Source organism: Centruroides sculpturatus, unplaced genomic scaffold (assembly GCF_000671375.1).
Source record: "Centruroides sculpturatus isolate CEXI.00-Female unplaced genomic scaffold, Cexi_2.0 scaffold2372, whole genome shotgun sequence".
NCBI classification, from domain to species: Eukaryota; Metazoa; Arthropoda; class Arachnida; order Scorpiones; family Buthidae; genus Centruroides; species Centruroides sculpturatus.
The window spans coordinates 7783-23661 of NW_019387430.1; the positions used below are offsets into that span (position 1 = coordinate 7783).

The window sequence follows — 15879 nt, forward strand, 5'->3', positions numbered from 1 at the left end:
AGTTTAGTGTGGTCTTGGAACTTAATGAGGACAAGCCCTAGCCAACAAACAGAGAGTGGCCAGCTTGCTTCCATCGATAACAGAACAAACCCACAAGAGGATCAAGAGGTAAAGGAAAAAATAAGCAAATACAGTATAGACAGCTATATTAACAGTGTTACTGACCAAAATCACCCCGCGGAAAGGAGCAGTATTCATGTTAACATGAAAGAAGAGAGCAACCACCCCAAGTTCAACTGGAAGATATTCACTGATGGTGCCAAGAACGACAGTGGCACTGGGGCGGCAATGGTCATTTATAATAACCAAAAAGCCGTGACACACGAAGAGTACTACAAGCTGGCAGACTTTTGCGCCGTTAATCAGGCCGAGCTATAAGCCATGGAAAGGGCCCAATAATCATCACCAAAAACATCAAAAATTTCAAGGGCCCAATAAACATCTCCATGGACAGTCGCTACGTATTAAACAGCATAAATGGCAGTAAAAAGAACACTAAAACAGAAGTGAACATCCAGCATCTTGCAAGACACTTAGGCAAGCAGAGACAAATCACTTTCTGCTGGGTTCCCGGGCACTCTGGCTCCCAAGGAAACGATAGGGCTGATATGCTGGCTAAAAAGGCCGCCAGCAGCAACCAACTATCTATCACTTTTGATAAGCTCCCCATCAGTTATATACACAGGTACATAACAGAGAAGATCAATAAAGAATGGCAAAAGGACTGGTCTAACTTGTCAACAGGAAGGACTACCTACTGCTTCTTACCATCCATCACTGGTCGCCAAGCCATGGGCTACCTCACCCCTTCCTACTGCATGACTCAGCTTCTAACCGGCCATGGGAATCTTCCTAGTTACCTACACCGCATCAAGAAAAGAGACAATAATTACTGCAGCTGTGACAACACGACAATAGGTGACATCAGCCATACACTCTTGGACTGTCCACTGTATGATGCACCTAGGGGCAAACTAATCACTCAGTGCGCGGAGAACGGCAAGACTTGGCCTCCACCATGGGAGGACTTTCTCAGCACCAAAAAGAACTATTCGCTGCTTGAAAAATTTATCACCGAGTGCGGGATCTTCGATCATTCCAGCGACCAGGCCTGTATGGAGGCTCACAGTAACCGGCCACCACTCCTCTACGCAGGGTGACCCTAATGTTGTACTAGGTTGTCCTCTCAGCCTGCAATGTGTAAATAGGCGCATCGGACTTTAACTTATGAAGTGTTACCCTACTGTAATGCGGTGTCGTCCTCTCCATCTACAATACCTTATCTATGTACTTAGGATTATATATAATACTTTATCTATGTACCTTGGATTATACAAAACCTGTGTTATGTTACCTCTAGTGAGGGTATGTTACCTTCTATCTGCGGTATTGTGATTATGTATCCCAATTGTATCCTCTGTATCATCATGTCTCATCTGACCAAATTGGTCCCTGTAAATATCAATGTTTTGTCTTAAATAAGTGCGATGTAACAAGCCAATGGGATCCCACCTTCTCCCCTTCTATGCTTTCACTTTCCTTTCAAATCACAACTTCCTCTCCTCCCTCACCCCCTCTTCAACTTCCAACTTCCAAGGGCTAAGTCATAAGACCTTCTCTCTTTTGGACTCAAGTGAACTCAAATCTGTGCACACTTGAAGACACAACATTGTCACTCATCTTCCAGGTTGTAGAAGTGAAGCAAGAAATGCTAACACACCTCTGGATGCTGGCAGTGCTTTTTTCCTGATGCTATTTTACAAAAGATAGTCGACTATACTAATGTCAATGTAGAAATTATTAAATCGAAGTATACTCATGAAAAAGATGCAAAACCTACAGACTTGGTGGAGATAAAAGCTCTCCTGGGACTTTTATATCTTTCCAGTGTATTGAAATCATCACACATACACACTGACGAATTGTGGAACAATGATGGCACAGGAGTTTCCATTTTTTGTACAACAATGAATCAACAGCGATTCATATTTTTGTTGAGAATGTTGCGCTTTGATGACAAGAGAGATTGTCAAGTAAGGATTGCACTTCATAAATTTGCTCCTGTGAGAGAAATATTTGAACTTTTGGTAGAAAACTGTAAAAAAAATTTCTGTATAAGTGAGTACACAACAATTGATAAAATGTTGTGGAGTTTTAGTGGCAGATGCCCATTTTGTCAGTTTATGAAAAGCAAGCCTGCTAAATATGGAATAAAGGTGTTTTCGCTGGTAGATGCTAGGACCTACTACACACTAAATATGGAAGTTTATTTAGGAAAACAACCTGATGATACATTTAGGCTTGATCAAACTCCTTCTGCCGTTGTGAAACATCTGATACAACAAATCTCAGGTACTGGACGTAATGTAACGTATGACAATTGATTCACAAGTGTTCCATTATCTCGAGAACTCCTGTGTCAGCACAACCTCACAACAGTTGAAACAATAAGAAAAAACAAACATGAGTTGCCTGTATCTTTTCTTATCACCAGTGGTAGAGAAGAGTATTCTTCACTTTTTGGATTCAGAAAAGACTGCAACTCTGGTTTCATATGTGCCTAAAAAATGAAAAGTTGTCTTATTGTTGTCAACAATGTATCAAAGCGATGCAATTGACCCAGAAACAGGCAATAAGAAAAAACCTGAAGCTGTAACATTTTATAACACAACAAAGGGTGAAGTAGAGACAGTTGATGAAATGTCAGGCAGCTATTCTGTTGCAAGAAAAAGTCAGAGATGGCCACTGACAGTATTCTATAACATGTTGAACATAGCAGCAATTAACGCCCTTGTTATAGTTGCATGTAACAAAAATCTCAAAAGCTGCCCTATTATACAGAGAAAGTTCTTGAAGGAGATAGCTTTAGGTTTGATAAAGCCCTACATAAAATGGCATCTCAAAATGCCAAATCTGAGCAGAAAGCTAAAAAGTGACATATTAGAACTTATAAAAGAACCAGATAACAATCCTGAAAATACAGAAAAAAATATAGAATCTTCAAATAAAAGTAAAAGATGTGGAAAATGCCCAAGGACTGGAAATAAAACTTCCAATTACTGTGCGATTTGTGAAACTCCAATTTGTGGAAAGCATGGAAAACTCACATGTTATGACTGCCTAAAACAAGCATAAATAAAATTTTTTTAAATCATGTAGTGACATACCTTTTCTACAATAAAAATTATTTTTTATCATCACTAATTGCTTTATGTTTTTTTAAATAGTTAGAATTTTTCAGTTACTTATAAAAATTTCCCAAAAATTTAACATGTAAATTCAAATGTTAATAAATAATTAACTAAGGCTAACAGAGTAAACATATACAGGTATACCTCCCTTACGTCGATAATTGGTTTCAGGAAAGACGACTTAAGTCGAAAAACGACGCAAGTCAAATTTATTTGTCACTAGGCTTAACCACAAATAACCATTCCCAGTTCTGTATTTTATTTATAAATGCCATTTTAATAATATATGGTTAATAAGAATTTATTTTAAGCTTACAAACAAATAAATTTTAGTTTTTAATATAGTACAGAAAAAAGTAATCTAAATTTACGAATTCATATACGTACAGTACATACTTATAAATGTACATGTTTACAATTTGGCGATGTTTACATTACATCACGGACTCTTTATTTGTGAATGTGGTTTTCTCTAAGACATTATAAAATAAGGTGCTTTTGTAAGGTTAAATAACAAATACAGATATTAAAATTATCTTGTGACAGTAGAAAATAAACTAATTTATATTAAATTTACCAATATCGAGTGGCACTGATGACGACGCCAAATGGTAGATATTGGAGCAACCGTGGAAAACACCAATATTGAGCACTTAAAGACGACAAGACAGAAACACAGGTGTTTTCATGTTTCATTCTCTAGTATTTATGATAATTATATTAACATTTACTGCAAATGTACATATTTTAATATGATTTTATGTGCTTTAATGCTTTTCTAGTGATATTACAACTTCTGTAAAGTCGAATAAAATGACTTAAACTTGATTTTTATTCTTCCATATATTTTTTGACAAATGATGCATAATCGAGAACGACATAACTTGAAACAATGTAAGTCGAGGTATACCTGTATATTTATTGAATTACAAAACAGAATAAAATATAATATTTAAAAGAAAAGAGTGAAAAAAGTTGAACTGTTAAGAGAAAAATTAATATCTAAAATGCGGATCGATGTAACAAGCAGCGACTCCTATAGATTGTAAAGCGATGCGACCTCTCCCAGGTTACAGTGAAGCATCAAAAATCAAACCAATTGGGGTTGGATCCCATCTGGATTTCTAATTATACATGTAAATTAGCATTTTAAATAGTTTAAACTCCAAATACACTGTAATTCAATTTAGATGTTCTAAGTTTAAAATAGTATTTTACATGGAATGTAAGAATACTTACAAATATTCAAACTATTTTATTTTATTTTTTTTTTATTTTCTCAAAAGACACTGGCCAGGTTGGCCTTTTACAAGCATCTTAACAGTAAAACAACAACAAAAAAAAAAAAAAAAAAAAAAAAAAAAAAAAAAAAAAAAAAAAAAAAAACACAAACGAACAAAAACAAGACGCGAGCTGAGAAAGAAAATTAAAAAACAAAAAANTTATTTTATTTTTTTTTTATTTTCTCAAAAGACACTGTGGCCAGGTTGGCCTTTTACAAGCATCTTAACAGTAAAACAACAACAAAAAAAAAAAAAAAAAAAAAAAAAAAAAAAAAAAAAAAAAAAACACAAACGAACAAAAACAAGACGCGAGCTGAGAAAGAAAATTAATTAACAACAAATATCGTTGCGTCTTAAGTTTTTTTCCGTTTTTTTTTTTACGTATTTTCTAAAGATTTCGTAACTCGATATATTACGTAAATTGTTGCACAGACTATTCCAATAGAAGATTAATTGAAAGATCAGTGCGGATCTCCCCACCTCTAGTTTAACAATTAAAAGACTATATTCACGAATTATACGAGTATCTCGTGTTGATCTGCGACATTCACCTATACCAATTCTGAGGAAGCTGTTTTCTTTTTTTCCCTTTATATATTTGAAGCCCTCCAATAGAATCTGTTTCTTGTAAATTTCACTAATCTTGTCAATATTTTCAGTGAGGTAGAGTTCGGATACTGATTCCATAAAGTTTAAATTATAAATTGAACGCATGTAACGATTTTGTGCCATCTGAAGTTTGTTAACAGCATTTAGAGATGCGGTTCCCCATACAGCGATACCGTATCTTATTCTAGATTCAATGCAAGTGTTGTACAGCCGTTTCAAGAGTGATGTGCTTAAAAAAGCTTGAATTTTCTTATTTATTCCAGTATACAGTGGTACCTCAAGATACAAACGCCCCAGCATACGAAATTTTCAGGATACGACATGAAATTCGAACATATTTTTGTTCTACGATACGAACAAAAACTCACCATACGACATTACATTAGTTCGCAGCGTCACTTTTTATTCACTTCTGTTCATTGGTCTCAGTCCGCGTGTTTGCTTCGTCGTGGAAGGATCTCGCTCGATAAAGGAAATCTCGAGGTATTATCAGAAAGTGACTGATTTTATTGAAAAGAAACATTCCAAAAAGGTTCACACTGACCGTATTGCTGATCAAAGAAATGACATTTGCCTAAGTCATTTTAGAAACATTTTAAAAAGTAGGCAAAGCCAAACCTCTATGGATAGATATTTTACCAAGTGACCTCTATCCAGTGAAAGTGCTGGTGGAAGTGAAGGAAAGAAAACAAAAAGCAGTGAATAAAAATTAAAAAAGAAAAAATTAATAATGAAAAAATTAGTGTTGTTTTATAAGTTATTTTTAAGTTATTGTTACATTATGTTAAGTTTTTAGTATCATTTACCTTCTCCCTTTTCCGCCACCAGTTTACACCTTCACCGTTGTCTATCTCAAAGGTAAAGTGCAAATAAAACTACATTTTTTTAATCCATTATTATGCTATTATGGTTATTTATATATTTAGAACTACAAAATGCATTTTTCAGTGTTTTTCTTACTATACATATATTTTTTTAATGCACTGCTTAGCTTTAATTTGAGTGTGTTTTGGTGTTGGAACGAATTATTTGGTTTTACATGTAATCGTATGGGAAAAAATTATTCACCTTACGACATTTTCATGATACGATTTCAGTTTCAGAACGAATTAATTTCGTATCCTGAGGTACCACTGTACTTTGCCAGGGAAAGTGAAACATCATCTATATGTTTATTTCAGTGCAGATTGTCATCAAAAGTAACTCCCAAAAACTTAATAGCATTTACTTTTTCTATGTTATAATCAGTTATTTTAATTTTTAGGTGATGTGGATTGATTATTTTATTCCTATTTGCAAAGCAGAGAAATTTAGTTTTATTTTTGTTAATTACTAATCCATTGTTTTCCATATACAGGTATACCTCGACTTACGTCATTTCGAGTTACGTCGTTCCCAATTATACATCGTTTGTCAAAAAAGTATATGGAAAAATAAAAATCAAGTTTAAGTCATTTTATTCGACTTCACGTCTGTCTGCCACAAATATTGAAGTCGTAATATCACTAGAAAAATGTTTAAAGCACATAAAATCATATTATAATATATACATTTACAAGTATATACTGTATTTACAGTATATGCATTCATAAATTTAAATTACTTTTTTCTGTACTATATTAAAAACTAAAATTTATTTGTTTGTAAGCTTAAAATAGATCTTATTAACCATATATTATTAAAAATGCATTAATAAATAAAATACAGAACGGGAATTAGTAATTTATGGTTTAGCCTAGTGGCAAGTAGATTCGGAGACAAGTAAATTCGACTTAAGTCGTTCTCCTGGAACCAATTACCGACGTAAGGCGAGGTATACCTGTAACTATTTAAAATTTTTAAAATGTGATTTAAATTATCCTGAAGAATTATAATGTTCATATGAGAATAAGTTATCACTAGATCGTCAGCGTACATCAATATATTCACTTTTAGTATATAGTTAAACAAGTCATTAATATATATATTGAAAAGCAGTGGACCCAGGATTGAACCTTGAGGAACGCCCTTGTTTGGCCTGAAAGAGCTAGAGATAATCTGTCCAATTTTTACAAAGTAAATTCTGTTTGACAAGTATGATTTTAACCAGCGTAGAGGAGTCCCTCTTAGACCAACGGTTTGCAATTTTTGATACAAGAGTTCATGATTTAAGCTATCAAATGCTTTTGAAAGGTCCACAAAAACTGATATTGCTATTTTCAATTTGTCGAGTTGTGACGTTATTGATTGTTTCAAATGCAACAAAGCATCTACCGTCGAAAATCCTCGTTTATAAGCATATTGGTTTCTGTGAATAACCTGATATCTGTCTATAAAAGTTGAAAATCTCTTGTAAAAAATCTTCTCGAAAATTTTACCCAACACTGACACTATTATTATAGGGCGATAATTTTCAATTTCACTTTTTGATCCTTTATTTCTATATAATGGCAAAACTAAGTTTTGATTTAGTTTTTCCGGAAAGTAACCGTTTTCAAAAGATTTATTTATCAGATACGATAATGGTTGAGCTAAAATATCAGATATGTGTTTTAAGATTTTAATATTTAAGAAACTGATGTCTGGAGTGCTGTTTTTCAAACATTCGATAGTATTATAGACTTCTAAGGCCATTGTATTTTCCAAAAAGAAAGTATTAGAAATACTAACATTTGTTATATGTTGCTCCGAATTGATATTGCCGAAGACATCTGGAGCAAAGCCTTCCAAGGACCTGTAGTGCTCGGCAAAAATATCACTAAAAGTGCGCTCATCATTTATCATTTTCCCTTTGTAATTCAAATGATCTATTTTAGCCTTGTTCATTGTCCTGGTTACCCGAAAGGGTGACGTCTTAATACTTTTCCAGAAGTCAGAAGGAGATTTAACATTGGAAAACAGAAGACTATAATAGTTTTTCTCTTCATTACAGATATTTTTTCTGATTTGTTTATTCAAGGTATTTATATCCTCTAAATGTTTGTTTCGTTCTTCGAAAGTCGTGCAATTTGTATTTTTGACTATTTTAAGTAAAGTTTTCTTCTGTTTAATTAATGCGAGCGTGTGTTCAGATATAAAATTCTTTAAGAATTTTTTCCTGCTGGTTTTATTTTTTTTCACATATTCTTTAGTTGAAAGATATTTATCAATAAAAATGAGTAGAATGGTGTATAAATAGTCAGTTGTCAAACTTGAAGTATAGTAATAAATCCAGGAGAAACAAGACGACAAAGTGTAACGTAAACGGCAAATTGAGGAATTATTGATTCTACGGTAGTATGCTTTGTTATTTATCCTCGTATCATGGTCTTTTTCAGGGGTAAAGATGATGATAGGTAGATGGTCAGATATCAAATCTTGATGTATTAAAAATTGACACGCACTATCGTTTGTTAGACCAAAGTCTATCAAAGAGCGAGTATTTTTTCCATATCCAGTCAGTTGATTCAAATCAGCCAGAATTGTTAAATTTTCAGCAAAGCAGAGATTTACCAGTTCAGATGTGTCGGAGGAGTTATTTTGAAGTAAAGCGATGTTAAAATCCCCAATTATTTGCAATTTATATTTTCCATATTTAGTTGATTTATGTAATAGTATTTCATTTATAACATCCAGGAAAATTCTGTAGTTTGTAGATGGGGAACGATAGACTATTACCATCATCAAATTACCTACAACTATCGTAATTATATCTATATAATTTCTTGTAAAAGTTAGATCTGAAACAACTTCATAATGTTTATCATTATGTATATATATTACTATACCTCCATGCTGATTAGGTTTTCTTTCTATTTTTTCTAGCCAATAGTCTTTTATATATGGTGGAGGATTTACATCATTTGTCCAAGTCTCGCAAAAAGCTAATACATCAAAGTTGCAGTTATATTCATCGGTTGTTTTAAGTATTTCTAAATATTTATTATTTAAGCCTCTTACATTGCAATAAAAAACGAATATACCCTTTTTGGAGAAGTCGTCTATTTTTGTGTGTGTTAATAATTCAGTCATTCCGAAAAATTTTCTCTAAACTGTCCAATGTTGGTATCCGAATTGTTGGAGAAGTAGTATTCTTTTTTAAATACACATTTCCGTTATTTGTCCAAGTGTTTGATATTTTTCCTTGTTTTTTTAGCGTTCTGGTTTTATAGAAAATATTTCTATAATATGGAGTAAGATGTTCATTTATATATATTCTATATTCCTCATTTATAATATGACATGCATTTGTAGTTATTTTTAACTTCTTCTTTTTAATATTATTTATAATTTTTTGTTTGACAACTGAATTGGCACATTTCACTATAATTGGTTGCAATCTAGTTTTGATTTCTTTTCTTTCGTTATTAATGGATTTAATTCTATAGGCATTCAATAGACACGATTGATTAAAATTATCGTCAACAAACGAAAAAATTTTATATGCTATTTCTGTTAAATTCTCATTCTGAAGTGTCGGCACGCCAACAACCTCCAAACTAGAGTTGTTTAGATCCTTCTCCAACATGCAGAATTTTTCTTTTAAAGAATTTAATTCTGTCTTTGTACTTTTATTCTCTTCCTTTAGTTCTGTCATTGTTTCAATAACATTTACATAGTTTCTCTCTAAGATATTAATTCTCTCTTCTATTTTGTCAAACCTATTTGCTAACAATTCTATCAATTTCTGGATTTCTATGTTTGTTTCTTTTATGTTACTCAACTCCAAGTGTATAAGTTTCACTTCTTGTAAAATTACTTCAGAATTTTTGGTAGTTATACTTAAGGGTGACATTGGAGTGAAAGTTAGATTATCTGGTGTTCTATCCACGTTTTTATTATAATTATGTGAAGTCATAATAATCTGTTCACACTCACCCAGTTCTCTGTCGTCTTCCAGTTCCTGTGTCCAATTTGCGTTGTTCTTAATGGTTTTCACTAATTTGCAATCTTCACATTTCCAAGTTTTTTTGTAAGACTTGCTGAAGTTATGAAAGTTTGCTGCCTGGATCCCAAAACAATAGAAGTGAGCAAATTTAGAGTAATTGGAACAAGTTAATAAGTCACTTTCTGAAACTTTGTGCTTGCAAAAAGAACAAGCGCTCAAATGACGATTTGCCATAGCTCCACGCCTTCTCCACTCTTGATATTAATAAATTGAAAATTAGTTTTAAAGTAATTTTAACAACAAATGGAAAATGGTAACATAAGAATGTGCAGTACATCAAAGTATGTCACGAATTTTAGAAAAGTTTTAATAATACAGTAAAATTCTATAATAACAATACATATTTAACAGAGGAGATATGTAAACATGTATTGTTTAAATATAGTGAGTCTGTAAATTATAGTTTACAGACTCACTATATTTAAACAACAAATACACTAATCATAACTTTAAAATTAAAAAATTTCTGAATTTTGAATGAATGTTAGAACATGAACAATGCAAGGTCAAAAGAACATCAATAATGAAGTTACCATTGAAAGGATTAATTAATATAGTATCTATTTTTCAATGGACAAATTAGAATTTTTCATGATCCAGGTTTTGACATCTACATTTTTTATGCTTACTGTATTTGTTTTTCTAAGTCAAAATTTTTTGTGTTAAATTTTTCATTTTTGATTGTTAATTTAAAATTAATTGTAAATTATTATAATAAATATGCAATTTAATATTACTTGCTATTCTTTTATATTAAAAAAATAAAAAGAATTTGCACATTTACCATTTCACACACCAAACATTAATATGTGAAAGAACTCTAAATTGTACATTAAAGATAGACAAGGTTCCATATCAATGTTCTTTAAAAAATTGTCACTCCTTTTTATCCTCAATTAAATCATAGCATAAAGTAATGATATACATTATTTAATAATTTTTCATTTTCAATTATAAAAAAAATTTTACTTAAAAAAAATTATTTAGAGATAAATAAAAATAAACAAACTTTTAATTTGATCAAAAGGAAGACGGATACGAAATTTCATAAATACAAGCAGTAGTAATGATACGAATGGAGTTTCAAAATGAAGATTTTAGTGAATTCTAAACATATTTATATAAACAGGAATTCTAATTTCATACCTCTTAACTTAGAGTCCCTAAGCAAATTTGCCTCTTTAGTTAATAATTGTTTATGTTCAGGATTACAAACAAATTTTCTTTCCTTAGATAAGATAGAAGCTGTTTGAATTGCTCCTTTTCTAGTAGAACAAAACTGTATTAAAAATATTAAATTATAGTTAAAAATTAATTCCAATTTAATAATTTTTAGAGGTTTGTTAAAATGAAAATGGGTATTCTATCAAATAAGATTATAATAAATAAAAATAAAAATATTTATATTTTTATCTTAAATATTAATCTATTTTTTATTAATCCATAGAAAAGAAAGTTTTAAAAATTTAAAGAATAAATGATCCAAACAAGAAAATAAACATTAATTATAGTAAATGTAGTTATAAAATTGATTAATATCAATTATTATTTAAAATAAATTTAAATATATTAGAATATATACAAAGTAAAATTATATCAATATTTTATTTGAAAGCTTTGAGAGCATTTGCTGCATATCTGTCATGCATTATGTTTCATGAATAAGAATTTAAAAAGAGAGATAGTCAAAGAAAATCAATTTTTTGTAATAAAATTATCAACAGGATTTTCTAAAAATCTCTGTACAGTTATTCCTATTATTCAGACCTGTATAACTTACTAAAGATACAAGTATAGTAGGAGAAGACATCCTTATTCTAGTTGATTTTATTAAGATGTTGCTAAAAAGTATTAACATATACTCTCCAAAAAATCTTGTTTGATACATTGTTTTATATTTATCTGATATTTTAAATGTATAGGACATCCATGTGATGTTTTCTATTTCTAATTTATAAAAAAAAGTTTGTGTAAAGGTAATCAAGGTATAAAAGAAAATAATATATATATATATACACATACATATATTTATTCTACAAGAAATAAAAGTAAATAAAATAGAGCTTCAGAACTTCAGATGCAAATATATATTATATAAATTTAATACTAATTTGCATTTAATTAAATTAAAATAATAATAAAATTTTAATCATGAAAACAATGATTCAAAAATTTATGTTTTTCATATAACTTATTTTAATTAAAAAGTATTTTTGTTTTTGTGTATGTGACCAGAGGATTGGCACCTCTTTAGTGCCTCATCAGGACTGACACCACTGTGTCTTCAGAAACCTTAACGGCCGCAACTTCACAATTTGTGCGAGCAGTCACATGCACAGGCAGTCAGATTCGGGATGGAGGAGTGTTGAGAGATGGTGGATTGGAAGAAATGCACACTACTACTTAATTAGAACAAAAAATACCTGTTTATTTATATAAATATTTACACATATACACAAGGTAACCGAAAATTCTGTTTTAGCTTTCTAGTAGCAAGTTAAAGTATCTATAAATATATAGCGTCATCTGAGGTTAATAGATTCCTGGCCGAGAGAGAGAGAGCTTGTACGCGCAAGGTAAAATACCTTGATCGGCGGCTTGTCATGTCATTGATCAAAGATCGTAGAGATGGCAACGAGGTGGTAACATAAAGTATCTATAAATATATAGCGTCATCTGAGGTTAATAGATTCCTGGCCGAGAGAGAGAGAGCTTGTACGCGCAAGGTAAAATACCTTGATCGGCGGCTTGTCATGTCATTGATCAAAGATCGTAGAGATGGCAACGAGGTGGTAACATCGCAATCTCTTTTTCGTCATCAAAGGGAATTTGTAGGCTTTCAGATTCGGGAATGGCAACAGGATCGGATCGGTGATCGAGAGATCAGAGAAAGGTGGACGAAGTGGTCGACGATCAAGCACTTGCGTCAAAAAAAGGGAAGTCTAATTGACAAACTCTCAGACTCTCAATGGCTCCTCGTCCTTAAGTCACTCCTTTTTATCCCCAAGCCATGTTATAATTTTTCACCAATCATGAATTTGTGATATTAGTTCCCAGTGACATATTCGATAAGTTCCCTGGGAAAGAAAAAATATCATTCATGATATTGGCAAGACACAGTCTGATTTATGTGCAAGAGTCATTAAAAATTGGGTTAATCATATTCACTCTCAAATGCAATTGTGAGGGTAATTTAAATGATATTTAATTTAAATGTTTTTAATTGAGGATAATTTAAATGATATTGCATGTAATGCCACTAAATATAATATAAAATAAAACAATTAGCACCATGTGACCGTATGGTCGGCACCTCTTTGGCACCCTGTCAGGAGGGCTGAATCTGACACCACCGAGTCTCTGGGGGACTCGGAAATCGTGACGTTACGTCTAAAGATTCGCGAGCGGTAGCGTGTGAGCGCTTGGATTCGGAGTAGAGGTGAGGAGAGAGACGCGGAAGTAACTTACTCGGACTCCATAGTAACAAATAAATAACGATTTTAATTAAGTCGAACTAAATACTATACAGAGATACTAAATACTATCGGCATATTATTGTTCTTAACNACAAGAAAATAAACATTAATTATAGTAAATGTAGTTATAAAATTGATTAATATCAATTATTATTTAAAATAAATTTAAATATATTAGAATATATACAAAGTAAAATTATATCAATATTTTATTTGAAAGCTTTGAGAGCATTTGCTGCATATCTGTCATGCATTATGTTTCATGAATAAGAATTTAAAAAGAGAGATAGTCAAAGAAAATCAATTTTTTGTAATAAAATTATCAACAGGATTTTCTAAAAATCTCTGTACAGTTATTCCTATTATTCAGACCTGTATAACTTACTAAAGATACAAGTATAGTAGGAGAAGACATCCTTATTCTAGTTGATTTTATTAAGATGTTGCTAAAAAGTATTAACATATACTCTCCAAAAAATCTTGTTTGATACATTGTTTTATATTTATCTGATATTTTAAATGTATAGGACATCCATGTGATGTTTTCTATTTCTAATTTATAAAAAAAAGTTTGTGTAAAGGTAATCAAGGTATAAAAGAAAATAATATATATATATATACACATACATATATTTATTCTACAAGAAATAAAAGTAAATAAAATAGAGCTTCAGAACTTCAGATGCAAATATATATTATATAAATTTAATACTAATTTGCATTTAATTAAATTAAAATAATAATAAAATTTTAATCATGAAAACAATGATTCAAAAATTTATGTTTTTCATATAACTTATTTTAATTAAAAAGTATTTTTGTTTTTGTGTATGTGACCAGAGGATTGGCACCTCTTTAGTGCCTCATCAGGACTGACACCACTGTGTCTTCAGAAACCTTAACGGCCGCAACTTCACAATTTGTGCGAGCAGTCACATGCACAGGCAGTCAGATTCGGGATGGAGGAGTGTTGAGAGATGGTGGATTGGAAGAAATGCACACTACTACTTAATTAGAACAAAAAATACCTGTTTATTTATATAAATATTTACACATATACACAAGGTAACCGAAAATTCTGTTTTAGCTTTCTAGTAGCAAGTTAAAGTATCTATAAATATATAGCGTCATCTGAGGTTAATAGATTCCTGGCCGAGAGAGAGAGAGCTTGTACGCGCAAGGTAAAATACCTTGATCGGCGGCTTGTCATGTCATTGATCAAAGATCGTAGAGATGGCAACGAGGTGGTAACATAAAGTATCTATAAATATATAGCGTCATCTGAGGTTAATAGATTCCTGGCCGAGAGAGAGAGAGCTTGTACGCGCAAGGTAAAATACCTTGATCGGCGGCTTGTCATGTCATTGATCAAAGATCGTAGAGATGGCAACGAGGTGGTAACATCGCAATCTCTTTTTCGTCATCAAAGGGAATTTGTAGGCTTTCAGATTCGGGAATGGCAACAGGATCGGATCGGTGATCGAGAGATCAGAGAAAGGTGGACGAAGTGGTCGACGATCAAGCACTTGCGTCAAAAAAAGGGAAGTCTAATTGACAAACTCTCAGACTCTCAATGGCTCCTCGTCCTTAAGTCACTCCTTTTTATCCCCAAGCCATGTTATAATTTTTCACCAATCATGAATTTGTGATATTAGTTCCCAGTGACATATTCGATAAGTTCCCTGGGAAAGAAAAAATATCATTCATGATATTGGCAAGACACAGTCTGATTTATGTGCAAGAGTCATTAAAAATTGGGTTAATCATATTCACTCTCAAATGCAATTGTGAGGGTAATTTAAATGATATTTAATTTAAATGTTTTTAATTGAGGATAATTTAAATGATATTGCATGTAATGCCACTAAATATAATATAAAATAAAACAATTAGCACCATGTGACCGTATGGTCGGCACCTCTTTGGCACCCTGTCAGGAGGGCTGAATCTGACACCACCGAGTCTCTGGGGGACTCGGAAATCGTGACGTTACGTCTAAAGATTCGCGAGCGGTAGCGTGTGAGCGCTTGGATTCGGAGTAGAGGTGAGGAGAGAGACGCGGAAGTAACTTACTCGGACTCCATAGTAACAAATAAATAACGATTTTAATTAAGTCGAACTAAATACTATACAGAGATACTAAATACTATCGGCATATTATTGTTCTTAACTATACTAGGCCGCGGAGAGAGAGAGTACAACCGAATCGCGGGTTGATAAATACCTTGTCGATGGACAGTTCTTTGAATCTTAAATGGACAGTTCTTTGATGGACAGTTCTTTGAATCTTGTCGTTGAATCTTGAATCAGAATCTTGTCCGTTCACTGGGGTGGAGGCACGGAGGAGTGTAGAGGCTTAATCCAGCACGAATGTTTTTCTCGGGTTTAATCCTGGTCGCGGTTTTAATTCGGTG

The 15879-nt window shown here is 32.1% G+C and overlaps 1 protein-coding gene across 1 annotated transcript; it reads left to right on the forward strand.

Moving 5' to 3' along the window:
* Positions 1-446: 446 nt before the first annotated feature.
* Positions 447-1160, forward strand: LOC111616420. The gene has a single exon (XM_023357832.1). The coding sequence runs from the start codon at positions 447-449 to the stop codon at positions 1158-1160; it is 714 nt and encodes a 237-aa protein (XP_023213600.1).
* Positions 1161-15879: the final 14719 nt, after the last annotated feature.

Coding starts and splice junctions, on each gene's coding strand:
- LOC111616420 (XM_023357832.1), top strand. CDS start 447: ATGGACAGTCGCTACGTATTAAACAGCATAAATGGCAGTAAAAAGAAC.